This window comes from Macrobrachium nipponense, chromosome 19, assembly GCF_015104395.2.
Source record: "Macrobrachium nipponense isolate FS-2020 chromosome 19, ASM1510439v2, whole genome shotgun sequence".
NCBI classification, from domain to species: Eukaryota; Metazoa; Arthropoda; class Malacostraca; order Decapoda; family Palaemonidae; genus Macrobrachium; species Macrobrachium nipponense.
The window spans coordinates 1,699,072-1,714,940 of record NC_061088.1 but is presented as its reverse complement, the minus strand read 5'-3'; the positions used below and the strand labels follow the sequence as shown (position 1 = coordinate 1,714,940).

Genomic DNA, 15,869 nt, shown 5'->3' with positions numbered 1-15,869 from the left:
GCCATCAACTCTCCTCCCCCCTTGTTTTTTTGGAGGAAGGAAAGTTGGTGGAATTTATTTACTCCTACGCCCTACTGAAAGGGAAAATTAGGATGGTGCTCTATTGAGTAGCTCACCTGCATCTCGTCCTTACCCAGCAGGGTGACGACCGTGTCCCTCTACCGAAGGTAGAGGAAAGAAAAGATGGGAAGAGGAGCCAGTCACACTCTCATTCCTCATCCATTCTTACGGTCACACCAGGACTCGATGCTGTTCATCCTGCGAGGGTCTGGGTTAACTACACACGTGGTTTGAGCAACCACCACGGTTCCCAAGGAAAAAAAAAAAAAAGATCCCAAGGAAAAACTGTGGGCAATATCCTGAAGGTAGGAAAAGGGAGGTGCATGCGGTCCGGTTGGACGGGGCCCATGCGCCTGCCTTCATACCTGCGCCACGGAGAAGTTCTTGCGGAACGCGACGAGAATGATGAAGAGGCGTCCACACTCATCCTGGGTGTCGAGTTTTCTTCAGACAGCTCCGTCGCGCCTTCACAGGACAAAGCAGCATAGCCTTCGTATCGGATGAAGTCCATTAGGGAGGGTATTGTGAAGGACTCGACAATCGTCAGTTACCGAAGGGTTCTGAGTCTTCGCTACGAAGATTCGGTACGAAATCGAGCGTCACAAATCCCCATCCCTTTGTGCTTGACTTCTCAAGAGAAGTCATGCAGTTACCTAAGACGAAAAGAAGGGAATAGTCGTATGACCTATCCCTCTTCTCGACTTTGGTTATGTACAGTACTCATACTGACAAGGTATTAAGACGAAGTAATGATTGCTCTGGAAACAACCGAACTAAGTCCACAGCATAGTTCGTAACTGACTCGGGCGCTCTGACAGCTGCCGACTGACTGGTTCGGAATCAGTAGAGGCAATTTGTCCAAGCATCCGGGTAAGTCACGTGACCTTCGCCCTTTAAAGAGTTTATGCTGAGAGACCACACAAATAAAATATTTGTTAGTCACCGATGCCGGACGGCGCGGCGATGATTCTCTTAATGCATAAGCTCAAAAGGCGAAAGTCAATTGCCTTCAAAAGACCGAGGTCCCTGATGGCAAGAAAATCTCATAGACGTTGAATCTCAGCTTAAGGAGAAACAACACTATGTGACGTTGAAGACGAAGGTAGGCAATGAATGCAACCTACGTCTTCCAGCTGAATCGAGAGAAGGAATCTCAAGATTCTAAACCTGTGCTTACAAATGACTGAAAACGCTAACCGCCATTTCATTGCTGTCCGTTGTGCAATGAAAGCGGGGCGTTCTTCAGTAATGAAACACAGGGGAGTGCCGCCTGAAGAAACTGCTTCTCATGGGCTGAACGTTTGGAAGTAGAGCTGGCAGGTGTGGGAGTAGGCGATGTCTTTCAATACATCTGCTAATCCGGGGTGAACAATGAACAATTGCACACCTCCGAATACAAGATATTTTGAGGACAAACTCAGATTCCGCAAAAAATCATTCGCATTATCGAGATACGATGCAGCAAGAGACTATTACAGAATTCTGTTACCGTGCGGTAAACAGAAAGATGAGAGTCGAATAGATATCTCTGTTTAAAATTCTCGCAATACCGAAGACGATGAATACTAGCGTCACAGCAGTAGATGGTCATTCATGTATGCGAGAATCCCCGTTAATCAGAGACTTAGTCCGTGATTGTTGGGCAGAGATACGGTTGGTATTCAAATCAAAGCAGGTGAGAAAGACATACCAACAAACCGTTCATCTCAAAGCGGCAGGCTGGTACTGAAATGCCTCGGGCAATTCAATACGCAGTAGCTGTCGCTGACTCGTCATCCTGAGTTGCCAAGTATCTTTCCACGAAGGAATGCGTTCGGCTAGAACCACCGAGCATAAAAAGATATGCTCGAGCAATTATATTTATAGCGAAAACTAATTTCGGTAAATATAAAAGCTTAACTGGTGTTGTTGTGACACACCATAAGTATATAAAATTGAAACTGGAAACTCCTGGGAGGTTGCAGGCAACCCGAGTTGCAGTTCAATTAGAATACTTTTCGTCTAAGTCGCAATCCGTAGAATAACCAGGATATGCGCCTACCCCTCGGACCATTCAACTGCTTAGCAGAATCAGTCGCGAGGTTAATATACGTAGTATATTTGTAGGATTCTGAACAACGATCTCCATCCTAAATTCTTTCCTTCAAGAAAACAAAATAAGATTGGAGAATCGACCACCTTCGGTCTCTATCAAAGAGATGGAAGAAGTCTTCCTCGAAGGAAAGCTTCAATGGTGAACAGAATACTAAGACGATAGTTCAAGCCAAACTGGATATTCCTGTCCGTTCTTCTCTATTCCAGGTTGGTCGCCTACTGTGAGATAGTCTTCTTTCAGCAAGCAGTCTTCTTCCTAATGCTAGAAAATTCCAGGAATTCGAGCATAGGCGAGGTTCCCGATTATCGTGTAACATATCGGGGATTCTCGTCTCGCTCACTTTGGACCGTGGTCTCGCCTAATGTTTGGAGATCGTAAAGAAAACTCTAACACTCTGAATTGCGCAGGGGAAACACCAAAAGTCCCAGTAGAATTCTAAAGCCAGTCTGCGAAACCCCCACCGAATTCGTCAAACGATATCGGCTGGTCGGTCCTCTCGATTCCTGTAGAAATCGAGAATGGGGCAGGATCCCGGATCCCTCCATCAACGGACCGGGGCTACGTCAGGTAGGAGGACCCCGAAGGTCCCCCCTGGAACCCCCCTAGCGCAGTCCCCAACGTGGGATCCTACAGAGAAATCTCTGTAGGATCCTTTTTTTTACCCCTTCCCCTTTATTTCGTAGCCGTAAGGAGAGAGGGAATGGGGAGGAATTGGATACTCGCTCGCCTTCCCCAGTGGAACTAGCAGTTGGAGAAGAGTAGGAGCAGCCATCGCCTTGCGGCGATGGTCTCTCAGAGTCTGGGAAAACGTATCGTCAGGAGAAAACGTTTTCCCGAGGAGGGTTACGAACAACTCTCACTGTAGGTAAGGGTCTGCCGCCACTGTGAACGTCGTCTGGGTGGGGCTGATCGACACCTGACAGGAGAGAGCCGATACCGTCCTCCGACTCATTCCAGTCCTCGTCGAGGTCGAAACCTCTCAGGAGGACCGAAGGAGTATTTAAATACCCGGTGTCCGAAGACACGTAGAAACGCCGCTGTCGCAGTAGAGGAGGTGGAAGTAGCTTGATCGACCGGCCAGAACTGAGAGAGCCTTCTTGTCCGGAGACGAGAGACTCTGTCTGGTTCAAGACAGAATCGGCAAGCTCCGATCGCGGCAAACCCACCGTCGGTTTGGGTTCCCTCTCGGGTCCCCAAAACGACTCGAGCAGAGACATGGGCTCTGCTGGTGGGAGCGGCGATCCTTCCCCCAGGTCGTTGTGCTGACGAATCAGTGCAATAACCTGGGTAAAGTTACTCTGAATCTCGGAAGTTTCAGCGTCTTGAGGAGTAGGAGGGCCGTCCAGTCCCTCCAAACAAGAGCAGCTCCCAGGACCCTCCCTCCTTCAGAGACAGAACTGACGCTACCCCCTCCCCCCCCTGACGTGGCGCCTTCCAATCACTTTGCGCGTACGTCAATGGGCGGGTGGCTCCAAGACCATTTTTTACGTGGCACGTGCGGGCGTCGTGACGGGATCTGTGAGATTGCGCACCTCTCACGGGGATCACTCCTAGATACTCGCCTCTTTCCCGGTGTAGCCCGAAGAGGAAGTTGAAGGTAGTGGAGAGACAGACCTGACGCTACCCCCCGCTCGCTGGCAGGACCAGCGTACGTGGGGGGCTGCAGCCGATCACCAACCCGCGGTGGGGATCGATCTGCAGGCCTGGCCGTGCCGCTCACCTGTGGCGAGCGGCTCGACTGAGCACGTCGACCCCGGTCCCGTGCGTCAGACGAGCTGCTGCTGGTCACCGTATCCGCCCGGTCCCTGTGGGAGCGGTGGTCAGGTGACCTGCAGAGCTCGCTTTCGCCGTGAGACCGGTGAGCGTCCTCGCGGCACGTCAAACCGCTGGTACCGTCGGTCGAGGGGACCTGGGGGGACCTCTTCCCAGCCTCAACCCGTGGCCGGTCAGAGACCGTCACGTGCTCCCGATGTACCGGCTGGTCGCTGCGAGAGCGGCCGCTGGCCTGGCGAGAGTCACCTGAGCGGCTCTCGACAGTCTTCTGCTCCGTGCCTCGGTCATGACGCTGAGCGAACTCAGGCGTCTTAACTTTGGCTGCACGGTCACGAACCCGAGGAGACGTACACTCGGAACTTCTCGCGGACGAGAAACCGAGCCGGTACCTGGCTTAGCAGCAGAGCTGCCAAGACCAGGCGAGGGTGTACCAGCGGTAGCCCAGCACACCCTTGGTCCCCGTCGTCGTCTTCTTCTCAGAAGGGGAGACGGGCCCCGTTCCCGAAGGAACAGGAGGACCAGCAGAAGAACCCCCCCGTCACACCGGAGTGTGACGAGCCCTTCGAAGTTCCCGAAGGGAGTCTTCTTAGGGGAATAATAAAAAACCCGGTTACCAGCTGGTCGCTGCGAGAGCGGCCGCTGGCTGGCGAGAGTCACCTGAGCGGTTCTCGCCAGCCTTCTGCTCCGTGCCGTGGTCTTGGCGCCGAGAAAGAACTCTGGCGCCGAAACGTTTGGCTGCACGATCTCCCGAGGGAGAGCGTACACTCGGGATCTCCCGCGAACGAGAGACCGAGCCGGAACCTGGCGTAGCGGCATCGCCGCTAGCACCAGGCGAGGAAGTACCAGAGCTCACCGATACTCCTCTGGTCCCCGTCTATCTCTTCCTTACGGAAGGGGAGACGGGCCCCGCTCCCGAAGGAGCAGGAGGACCAGCAGAAGGACCCCCCGTCCACCGAGGTGGGACGGGCCCTTAGAAGTTCCCGAAGGCGACTTCTTAGGGGGGGGGAGGCAGCCTTCTTCTTCTTCGGCTTATGGGCCATTAGAAGTCGAAGGGGAAGAGCAGCAACAGACGAAGACGAAGATGACACCTTCCGTCTTCTTAGTCAGCTCACGCAGGACAGTCCATCAGGTCCTCCATCCAGGCCGGAGTCGGGCCTATTGCCGAAGCAACACGGCCCGACTGCACCTGTCCGAAGGACGGACTGGACTGGGGAAGACACACCATGGGCAGGACCAGCATGGACAGGCGCAGGAACCAGGAGCGACAGGAACAGCCAACCAGCTCAGGAGCGGCAGGAACAGCGGCCAGCGCGGTAGGAACAAAACAAGAAGGGACAGCCACCAAGCCAGTAGCTCGGGAACCACATCAGCGACAGGTACGGCAGGCCAGCCATCGCCTCGTAGAATCATCGGCAGCCAGCGTGGTACTGGCGGCCGGTCCAGGGGCGAGCTGCTGGAACAGCGGAAGTCTGGGCAGGCAACCATGAAAACACAGGCGGGGGCGGCGGCATACCCCTCCTCGGTACGGCGGCGACCGGCCTAGAAGCGGCAGACGGCGTCACCGACACAGCATGGGGAGTGTAGACCCAGCGGGGGGAAGCAGCATAAGCGGCCGTGAAGGTTGTATGGAGACCACTCAAGGTCACCGCCCCAGACCTCGCTAGACGCTGCAGCAGATCATGGATGCTAGGCACGCCCTGCAGCCGCAGTGGCCCATACCTGTCCAAGGTCGTCTCCCACGATGTAGCACCTGCGGTAGCACAGACAGATTAGTAAGAGGGGTTCCATCACGCACGGGGGGGGGGGGGTGGGGGGGGGAGACATGCCCCACCCCGACGGAAGGAAAGACCCCACCCCAAAACAAAATACTAGGAAGCTGAGCGGGGGGGGCAGGAAAGAAGACGAGAATCGGATACCAAGGGAGTCGCGGGGAGAGCTTTCCGACGACTTCTGGCAGACCTTCGCTTCCCCTACCCCCGCACAGCAGTGAAAAGTATTATGAAAATGAAACAGAATACTGCCACTTGCGATTCACTTCATAGAACTTAAAGGGGGGGAAAAATCAATTCCCGGTAAGAGCGGAAACTTGATCCATAATAATATGATGCTAACATAAATATATATGAAATGAACAATACTGCACTTGCTATTTTCACTTTCACAGCAATAAATCGTAAGATTATTCCCGGGCTAAGAGCGGAAACTGATAAAACCAAAATTAAATTTGATGCAATTAATAAATGAAAATGAAAAGAAAACTGCATTGCGAATCCACTTTCATTGCATTCTATTCATACAAAATAAGAGGCTCTGCCGAGCGCAATCAAGCTCTCGGCAAACGAACGCACAGGGCAAAAAAAAAATATAATGAAAAAGAGTACTTACATCTTTCAATTACACCCCACTTTCGCCCAAAATACATGACTCGGCGCGAGTGCGCCCGCCTCGGCACCGAACACAATTCAAGGGTTCAATTCATGAAAAGAGCGGAAATCACCGTCTCTACGGCGAGAGCTCCATGTTGATTCAAAATTAAGTAATGAAAAATGAAAACAGTGTACTTACAGTTTCATTTTCAAGTCAACAAACCATTAGTAGAAAACCAATATAAACAAAGCATACGACGATGAAGCGGGGCAGAGAGCGATGACGAACACGTCCTTCACACGCGCCGAAAGCAAAAGTGATTCTTCACCTCTCGGGCGCGCGCACGATCGGACAAAGCAGTTAACTACCGTTCTCCCCCACCCCTTGTTCGAAGCTTACGACCGTCCCAGCTGCCGCTAGTTACCTTCCTATTGTTAAAGGACCGAGGGTTTGTATTACGTATCGGAACAAAGCTAAGTTTCTGTGCCTAAACACAGCTGCTAACATGCTCCGATATCTTTTGATGGTCGAAACTGCAAGACCGCATTTTTCCCTGAGAAATACAAGGAAATCTACGATTTGGGTCACAGAGGTACTGGAAGAGGAAAGCTTCTGGTTTCTGCACCAACCGGCGAAAGACGTCCCACTTTCGACTGGTAGACTCTAAGGGTAGAGGGCCTTCTCGCTGAGGCGATAGCCTTAGCAGCCTTTGCTGAAAACCCCTTTGCTCTGACAAGACTTTTAACAGTCGAAAGCCAGTCAGATTGAGAGCGGGGAGGAGGGTTTTGGTGGTACCTGTCGAACTGGGGTTGTCTGAGCAGATCTACTCTGTGGAAGAGCTCTTGGAAAGTCCACCAACCATTCCAGTACCTCTGTGAACCAATCTTGGGTCCGGCCAGAAATGGAGCTTACCAGCTCATCCTTGTCGCTTCCGAGGCCGCAAACTTCCTGAGGGTTTGACCCAGAATCTTGAATGGAGGAAAGGCATAGACGTCCAGACCTCTCCAGTCTAGAAGGAAAAGCATCCACTGACACTGCTCCTGGGTCTGAGATCGGGGAGCAGTAGAGGTCTATCCTCGCGTTCTTTGCTGTCGCAAAGAGGTCGATATGAGGTCTGCCACATAACTCCACAGGGTCTTGGCAAACGTTCTGAGTGCAGAGTCCACTCCGAAGGGAACATTTTTGATTCTTCCTGCTCAGGAGGTCGGCCCTGACATTCCTTCCTTTATCCTGTACGAACCTGGTGAGGAGAACGATCTTCCTTGCCTGAGACACAACAGCGGTCCTTTGCTGTTTCGTACAGGGAGAAGGCGTGTGTCCCCCCCTCGCTTTCCTTATGTAAGCCAAGGCTGTGGTGTTGTCCGAGTTGACCTGAACTATAGTATTTCGGACGTGGGCTCGAAGGCTTTTAACGCCAACCACACTGCCATCAAAAAACTCTGTGTTGATGTGCCAGGACACCTGTTCCAACCTCCCAGGTGTCTGACACTTCTCTTGACCCTAGGGTCGCACCCCAACCCGTCTCCGACGCGTCGGAAAACAAATACTTGGTTCGGGTTCGGCATGTGTAGAGACAGACCTTTCTGCAAATTGGAGAGGGTCTGCCCACCACAGAAGGTCCTTCTTGATTCCTTTTGTATCTTGAAGGAGAACTCCAGATCTTGAGAGACACGCCTCCAATTCTGGTAAAGAAAGAATTGGAGGGGTCAGAGATGCAACCTTATACAGAAACGAATTGCTCCAGCGAGGAGTGTCCCCCCCAACAGGACTCATCCACTCCCTCGCTGTGCATGCATCTTTCTCTAGGAAGGTCGTTAGTTTCTCGCGGCAACGAGCAATCCCTCTCTGGTGACAGATATGCCCGAAAATCCGGAGAAACCATCCAAATCCCCAGATATATCCGCTCTTGACTGGGGATTAACTGTGACTTCTGGAAGTTCACTAGAAGTCCCAGCGAACTTGCCAAAGTAAGTGTCTTCTGTAGGTCTTCCAGACATCGTTCTTGTGAGCTTGCTCTGATCAGCAATCGTTGAGATAGAGCGACAGCCTCACTCCCTCCAAATGTAGCCACTGCGCTACGTTCTTCATTAACCCGTGAAAACTTGAGGGGCTGTCGAGAGGCCGAAGCACAAGGCCCTGAATTGGTAGATCTTCCCTCCCATCATGAATCTCAGAAACTTCCGTGAAGAAGGATGGATAGGCACATGGAAGTAAGCGTCCTGAAGATCTAGGGACACCATCCAGTCCCCAGGACGAAGAGCCGCCAACACTGAAGAAGTCGTCTCCATGGCGAACTTCCTCTTTTCTACGAAGACATTCAGGGCGCTTACATCCAGAACCGGTCTCCATCCTCCTGAGCTCTTGGGAACTAGGAACAGTCTGTTGTAAAAACCCGCAGAATGAGGATCTTTCACTAGTTCTAGCGCCTCCTTCTCTAGCATAGATCTACTGCTAGAGAAAGGGCTTTGATTCATGATGGGTCCTTGTACTTGGCTACCAACTCCCACAGAGTCGTCGTCAACAGAGGTCTTGATATGAAGAGAATGAGGTAGCCTTTGCGGACAATCGAGAGTGACCAGTTGTCCGCCCCTTTCTGGGCCCAGACGTCGGCAAACTTCAGTAGTCTGGCACCATGATGTCTGGAGAACTTGAATAACTACTTCTTCCCTCTGATGGATCTAGAGAAGGTCTTCCCTCATTTAGCGGGTCTAGATCCTCTAGAGGAAGAAGCTCTGGCAAGAGTGACTCCTCGAAAGGGCTCCTGCCTAACGGGAGTCTCTTTCTTGGTCTTAGCCTGGAAAGAAGTGCGAGGCTTCCTGGTAGACTGGGCTAGCATGTCCTGTGTAGCCTTAGCTGAAAGAGCACTAGAAACATCTTGAATGATCTTCTTAGGGAAGAGTTGAGGAGAGAGCTGAGAATAAAGGAGAGAGGCTCTCTGAGCATGAGATACTGATTTCGTCAGGAACGAACAGTAAACACCATCTTTTCTTAATTACTCCCGCTCCGAAAAAGGGAAGCGACTTCACTCGATCCATCTCTCACTGCCTTGTCCATACACGTGAGAACACTGTTAAGATCTTCAGGTGAAAGGGAATCCGGGGTCTGCATCTTTTTGGCCAAAACGCCCAAAGACCAGTCTAGGAAGTTGAATTCTTCCTAGACTGGAACATTCCCTTCAACAGGTGGTCAAGCTCATTCATCCCCCACGTCGTCTTGGAGCAGCATGAGGGCAGAGCGTCGAGAGGAATCCACCAGCGAAGAGAAGTCCAAGTCTGCCGAGGAGGAAGAACGATGCCCAAGGGTTCTCCAGATTCATACCAGAACCCTAGCTTTCCAGTAGGCTTAGAAAGGAGGGAAGAGAACACTGTCTTCCCTTTCTCTTCCTTCGAAAGAAGCCCACTCGCCAAAACCTCTAAGCGCCTTCTTCATAGAGATTGCAGGCTTCATCCTGACACAGGATGAAACCTTCGAAGTTTTCGAGGTCGAAAATAACGAGGGGGGCGAAGGAGGGGTGACAGGAGAAAGGGCGTCTCCGAATTCCTGAAGCAACAGGTCTGTTAATCTCTTGTAGGAGGACAGAGGATCTTTAGGGATTCTTCTTCCGAGGGATCCTGTTTCTTCTTCGGCCGAAGATCCTTCACGATCCTTACGAGGATAGGCGGTCTTGTCCTCAGCAGAGCATCCATCTTTGGAAGTACGTCTGGAAGACGTCTGACATCTAACAGGGGAAGTCATAACTTCCGATGAGAGTCTGCCTGAAAAATCCTTCTTGTCAGGATGAGGGCGTTCCCTAGGCTCTTGGCGCCTAACGAACGCAGGGCGAAAATCTGGCGAAAAGCGCCTACTAGGCGAAATGCGTCTATCAGGCTCATGGCGCCTGTCCTAAAGGAGAGCGGGCTGCCTGGCGAAGAGTGCCTGCCATGCGAGAAGCGCCTATCAGGCTCTTTGGCGCCTGCTGCGAGGAGAGCGAATCTCTGGCGACGAGCGCCTACAAGGGGAGAGGCATCTGACAGGCTCCCGGCGCCTAACACGAGGAGAGCGAAAATCAGGAGATAGCGCCTGGCAGGAGAAGCGCATTTACTAGGCTCTTGGCGCCTGCTAAGCGAAGGGCGGTTGACAGGAGAAAGAGCACTGCTAGGCTAACAGCGCCTGTCCTGTCGAAGGGCGCCTGGTCAGGATGATCGGAAGCCTGATGGGAGCGGCTACCAGGAGAAAAACGCCTACCAGGCTCTTGGCGCCTGCCATTGGGAGAGATCCTGTCTCGAGACGAGCAACTGTTGGGAGAGGTTCGTCTACAGGAAGCCTGCCCCTCGTCCGACGGAGAAAACGATGTCCGCAGGAGAGCGCCTGTCCGTTGAAGAGCGCCTTGTACTACGATCCAATCCTGGAGAGAGGGCAGTTACTGACGAATAGCGTAAACCTGGAGAAGAGCGCCTGGACTTCTTTACCGGGAGCGATACGTCCTTCCTACGACGAGAGGTCACAATCAAGGAGTCAGCCAGAGCCATAATCTGCGCCTGCAGACTAGCCAAAATACAGGTAGGAGATTTCCCAAAGTCCTTAACGGGAGACAGCTCGATCCTTACTAGGAGAACGAAACTCCAACGAATCCTAGGTTTCTTCACTTCCAATCCAAGATCTTCCAAAAACTTCAGGGCTGGAGGGAAGAGCGGAAGAAGCCTGCCAGGGCTCTCTCGACGGCCGAGAAGCTTCCGAGGAGCTCCAACCACGCTTAGGCGAAGGAGAAGGCGAAGACGAGAAGCATTGCTGTAAGACTTCTCTCTTGGCGCGATCCAAGGTAGCCTGCCTGGGAGCGAACATCAGGCGCTACCGAGGGGACGCCTGACCGGTGGGGGTTCTCCCTAACCTTCCTGCAGCTTTCGACTTTCCTCCTCCACTGGGTCTGGGAGTCTGGAAGAGGTCTAGGCCTAGAAGCATTAGGGAGCCGATCAGACGCACCTCCACTGCACTGGGATCACTGCACATATCACTATCACTCTTACCTTCTAGCGCTTTAATCTTCAACTCCATGCTGCGAATAGTGGCTCTCATAGTGTCCCACCTCCGAAGGCGCATCTTCGGTTCGATGCAGGGAGCAGGGGCTGAAACTGGTAAAGGTACTACGTCTACAACAGGGTTATCAACTTCAAACTCGCTAGCGCGAGACCTACTAGAACTCCTAGATGAAGCTTTCCTAACCTTGTCTTTTTCAAGCTTTCTTAGAAAGAAGAAAGCGCCTTCCATTCTTCTTCATTCAATTTACCACATTCTCTACAAGGGTTAATAAATGAGCAGTCATTCCCCTACACTTCATGCATACTGTGTGAGGGTCTACCGCAACTTTCGGTAGCCTCACCTTTACAATCGCTAACAGAACAAACTCTGAACATAGCTGATTTCTTAAATCTCCAAATCAGACATAATGAAATCCCAAGAAAAATCCAAAGAATAATAAAAAAACGGTCCACAAATCGCGAATGCAAGCCAAAGAGGCAAGTACTTCACCAAAAGTCCGATGAACAATCCAGGGCAAAAACGAGTAAGAATCCAATATCGAGAGGTACCGACAACAGGTGTAGTCGACACCCGGCGACAGAGAAAATCTGACTGGAAAGGGGATTGGTTAATACACCCGCCCCACCCAGCGGCGGTAGGGTAGATCACCTAACCTACCTGTCGCGTTTGCCGCGAGTTTTGAATTCTGTGCGACGTCAGAGACGTAAGCTAAGTATAGTTCTTGACAGGAAAGATCAATGTACAAAATTTAACCCTGGCAGAAAATATCCTATGGATTACATCATTTTGACATCAAATGGAAACCTAAAACACTTAGGAATAGGCACTGGAGTCTCAAAGGTTTAAAAAGACCCATCAAGAATGATAATCAGCTAAAGCTTGTGAGAAATATACCAAATTTGTAACTAATTTGTATTTTTCATAACTAACAAACCTGAGGTCTTAACATTAGGATTTACTAGCGCCAAGCTGGAAACCGGTAGAATTAAAATTACACTTGTGAGATCCAGGGACTAATGGCATCTATACCAGGTCACGGGGCATGTATACCCAGAATGCCCACGGCTACCTGTGACCCATCAGTTATTTTCCTACCGCCTTTAAGATAAGACGTGTTACTGTCTATCTCATTTAAAGCCGGTATTCACTATCAGACATGTTAACAAACTCACAGTCATTTGGGTTACATTCACCATATTCTGGGACCAGACCTAGGAGCTGGCAATACAATACCATTCTCAGAATACCTGTAAGATACAACTGCCTCTAGATTCTACTCTGGAAGTTTAGCCTCCAAAAAGATATACATAATACCAGTACACATTCACACATCCCTGCTCTAACTAAAATAATGTAGAGATGGCATACAGTATTCTGAATAACAAAATGTGGAAAATATATGATCCACATTACTACTTTCTATTTTATCAAATCTTGTTATATACTACTATATTTTCTAAAAACATTTCCTTAATAGAATACCAAACTTGATATTGAAATTTTTTTTTTCTTTTTAAATGTACCAAACAATACAAACCCTGAATTAGGTTTCCTTTCTTTGTCAGCAAGAGCAAAAGCATCCTTTCTGGCATCATAGGCTTCATCTGTAGCTTCACTTCCGTCATCTGCTTCTTGATCATCATCAATTGAACTTTGCTTTAATTCTTCCTCTGATGCTTCTCCACTTACAGACTCAACACCTGACTGATGGGTAACTTCAGGTTTACTTTCAACTTTTTCTGGCTTAGACTGTCCTTCAACTGTCACTTTTACATTGTCACTGTGTGGAAATTTACTAATGCTGGCAGCTTGATCAAACTTGTTTTCAACCTTTCCATTTTGAATAGGTGATGAAGATGAACTTTGTTTTTCAACCTCATGATTCTGAGTACTTTCCCACAAGCCTCAGACACTTCAGACGAACACTGCCGTGTTTCCTTGCAGTTAGCTGGATTAACTTCATCTTTCTTCTCTTCTGCATTAGAATTTGATTTCTCCTGTGGATTCTGTGTAGTACTGATATCAACATCATTCTTAATATTTGATACATTTTCTTTGCTTTGGCTTGAAGTGGACAGACTAGATATGACAGACTTTGGTGCTGCAGATGAACATGGGTGCTGACTTTGCTTTGTCAGAAGACTGATTTACCTTAGTACCTGCACTCTTGTTGTTCAGATCCTGCAAAAGAAGGAAACTTAAACACAGTCACACATAACATAACAATTTAAGCTTTTCAAAGTACTGACATATAATGACTCGCCTACATGAAAAGCACCATTACAAAATAAGAAGCCCATTAGGAAATTCTGTAAAATATATACTATCACCACTGTCTCTGAATCATTAATAAACACCAACTCCCAGATGTTATCAATCATATGAATCATAAATCTTTATGTTAAAGTACATAACTTCAAGTATTCCAGTTTGGTCAATGTTTCAAAAAGTTTTCAAAAGAAATTATTTTGAAACAAAAGTTTTATCCTCATAATTAAGTAGAAAAAATGCAATCAGTCAAAGTTCACAAACTAAGCCATGGCTTTGACCCACTTCAACAGAGATTTAAATACAAATTATATACCTTTCAATTCTGTCTTTTTCACTTTTACAAACAATGTGCATAACCTAAGTTACTTATTCAAGCTCCTTTCAACCTTCTCTGCTCACATTTTCCAATATCCTAAGAGAACCTAAGAGGACAGTCTACTGCTGTGTATTAACCCTCTTACGCCGAAGCCCTAAAAATCAAAACTTCTCCCGTATGCCGGCGCCGGTTTGGAGTGAACGCGGAAGCGGAAAAAATAATTTTTTCAAAAAATCACAGCGCGCTTAGTTTTGAAGATTAAGAGTTCATTTTTGGCTCATTTTTTTGTCATCGCCTGAAGTTTAGTATGCAATCATCAGAAATGAAAAATAATATCATTATCATATGTAAATAATGCGATATATGGTAGCAAAAAAAACAAAAAAAAAAATTCATAGATAATTGTATTCAAATCACGCTGTGCAAAAAACGGTCAAAGCTAACGAGTTACTTTTTTTTTCGTTGTATTGTACACTAAATTGCAATCATTTTGATATATAATACATAGTAAAACAATAAAAGCAACACCGGAAAAATATTATCACAAAATGATGTACGAATTCGTAACGCGCGGACGTAAAAAAATGTTTTTAAAAAATTCACCGTAATTCTAAATATTGTTCTAGAGACTTAGAATTTGTTTCAAAATTAAGACAAATGATTGAATATTACGATACTGTAAGAGTTTTAGATTAGAATTGCAGATTTCGACCATTTCAGACGAGTTAAATTTGACCGAATGTCAAAATTTTTATATATATATATTTTTTTATATGCACATATTCCGGAGATGGAAAAAGCTACAACCTTCAATTATTTTTTATTGTATTCTTCATGAATTTGCGCACATTTTGATATATGAAACTCTATAAAACGGCTAATATGAAAAGGAGCAAATATTAGGATAATGCGATGTAAGTATTTCGGAGACTTGCGGCTGCGAATCGGCGCGCAGAGTGAAGGTAAATATATTTTTCAAAATTCACATAAATCAAACAATATGTTTTCTAGAGACTTCAAATTTGTTTCAAAATGAAGAAAAATGACGGAATATTACTAGGCCGTAAGAGTTTTAGCTTACAATTGCGTTTTTCAACTATTCGGTAGAGTCAAATTTGACCGAATGTTGTTTTTTTTTCTATTTATCGTGATTTATATGCAAATATTCAAAAAAGAGAAAAGCTACAACCTTCAATCATTTTTAGTTGTATTCTACATGAAATTGCGCACTTTTCATATATAAAACTTTATGTAACAGCTAATTTTAAATGGTGCAAACATTTCGACAATCGCACAACAAAAATTCTGATTTTTTCGGAAGAGTTACCGCGCGGACGTAAGGAAAATGTTTTTTTTTCTTTTTCATAAATTCACCATAAATCGAAATATTGTGCTAGAGACTTCCAAGTCGTTGCAAAATGAAGATAAATGATTGAATATTACTAGAATATAAGAGTTTTAGCTTACAATTGCGTTTTTCGACCATTTCGGTAGAGTCAAAGTTGACCGAAAGTTGAAATTTTTGCACTTAACGTTATTTATATGAAAATATTTCAAAACTGATAAAAGCTACAACCATGGTTGTTTTTCGCTGTATTGTGCATGAAATTGCGCACATTTTCATATATAAAACTTTATGTAAACGGCAAATTTAAAAGGGTGCAAACATTAGGACAATCGCACGAAAAAATTTATCGGAAGAGTTATCGCACGAACGTAAGGAAAAAGTTTTTTCATATATTCACCATAAATCGAGATATTGTGCTAGAGACGTCCAATTTGTTGCAAAAGGAAGGCAAATGATTGAATATTACTATATTATAAGAATTTTAGCTTACAATTGCGTTTCTCGACCATTTCGGTAGAGTCAAAGTTGACCGAAGGTTGAAATTTTTGCACATCGTTATTTATATGAAAATATTTCAAAAATGACAATTTGTCCAAAATTGCATTTTTCCTAACTATACAAAC

The 15,869-nt window shown here is 47.4% G+C and overlaps 1 protein-coding gene across 1 annotated transcript in view; it reads right to left on the bottom strand.

The window, feature by feature from the left end:
* LOC135219101 (aurora kinase B-A-like) overlaps positions 1-15,869 on the bottom strand; it is a 115,604-nt gene that overhangs the window by 87,959 nt on the left and 11,776 nt on the right. The window contains exons 4-5 of the mRNA XM_064255545.1: positions 13,187-13,412; positions 12,849-13,091 (exon numbers count right to left, since the gene is read on the bottom strand). Of these exons, the coding sequence (XP_064111615.1) occupies positions 12,849-13,091; positions 13,187-13,412 (469 nt within the window). The remainder of the gene's footprint in view (positions 1-12,848; positions 13,092-13,186; positions 13,413-15,869) is intronic.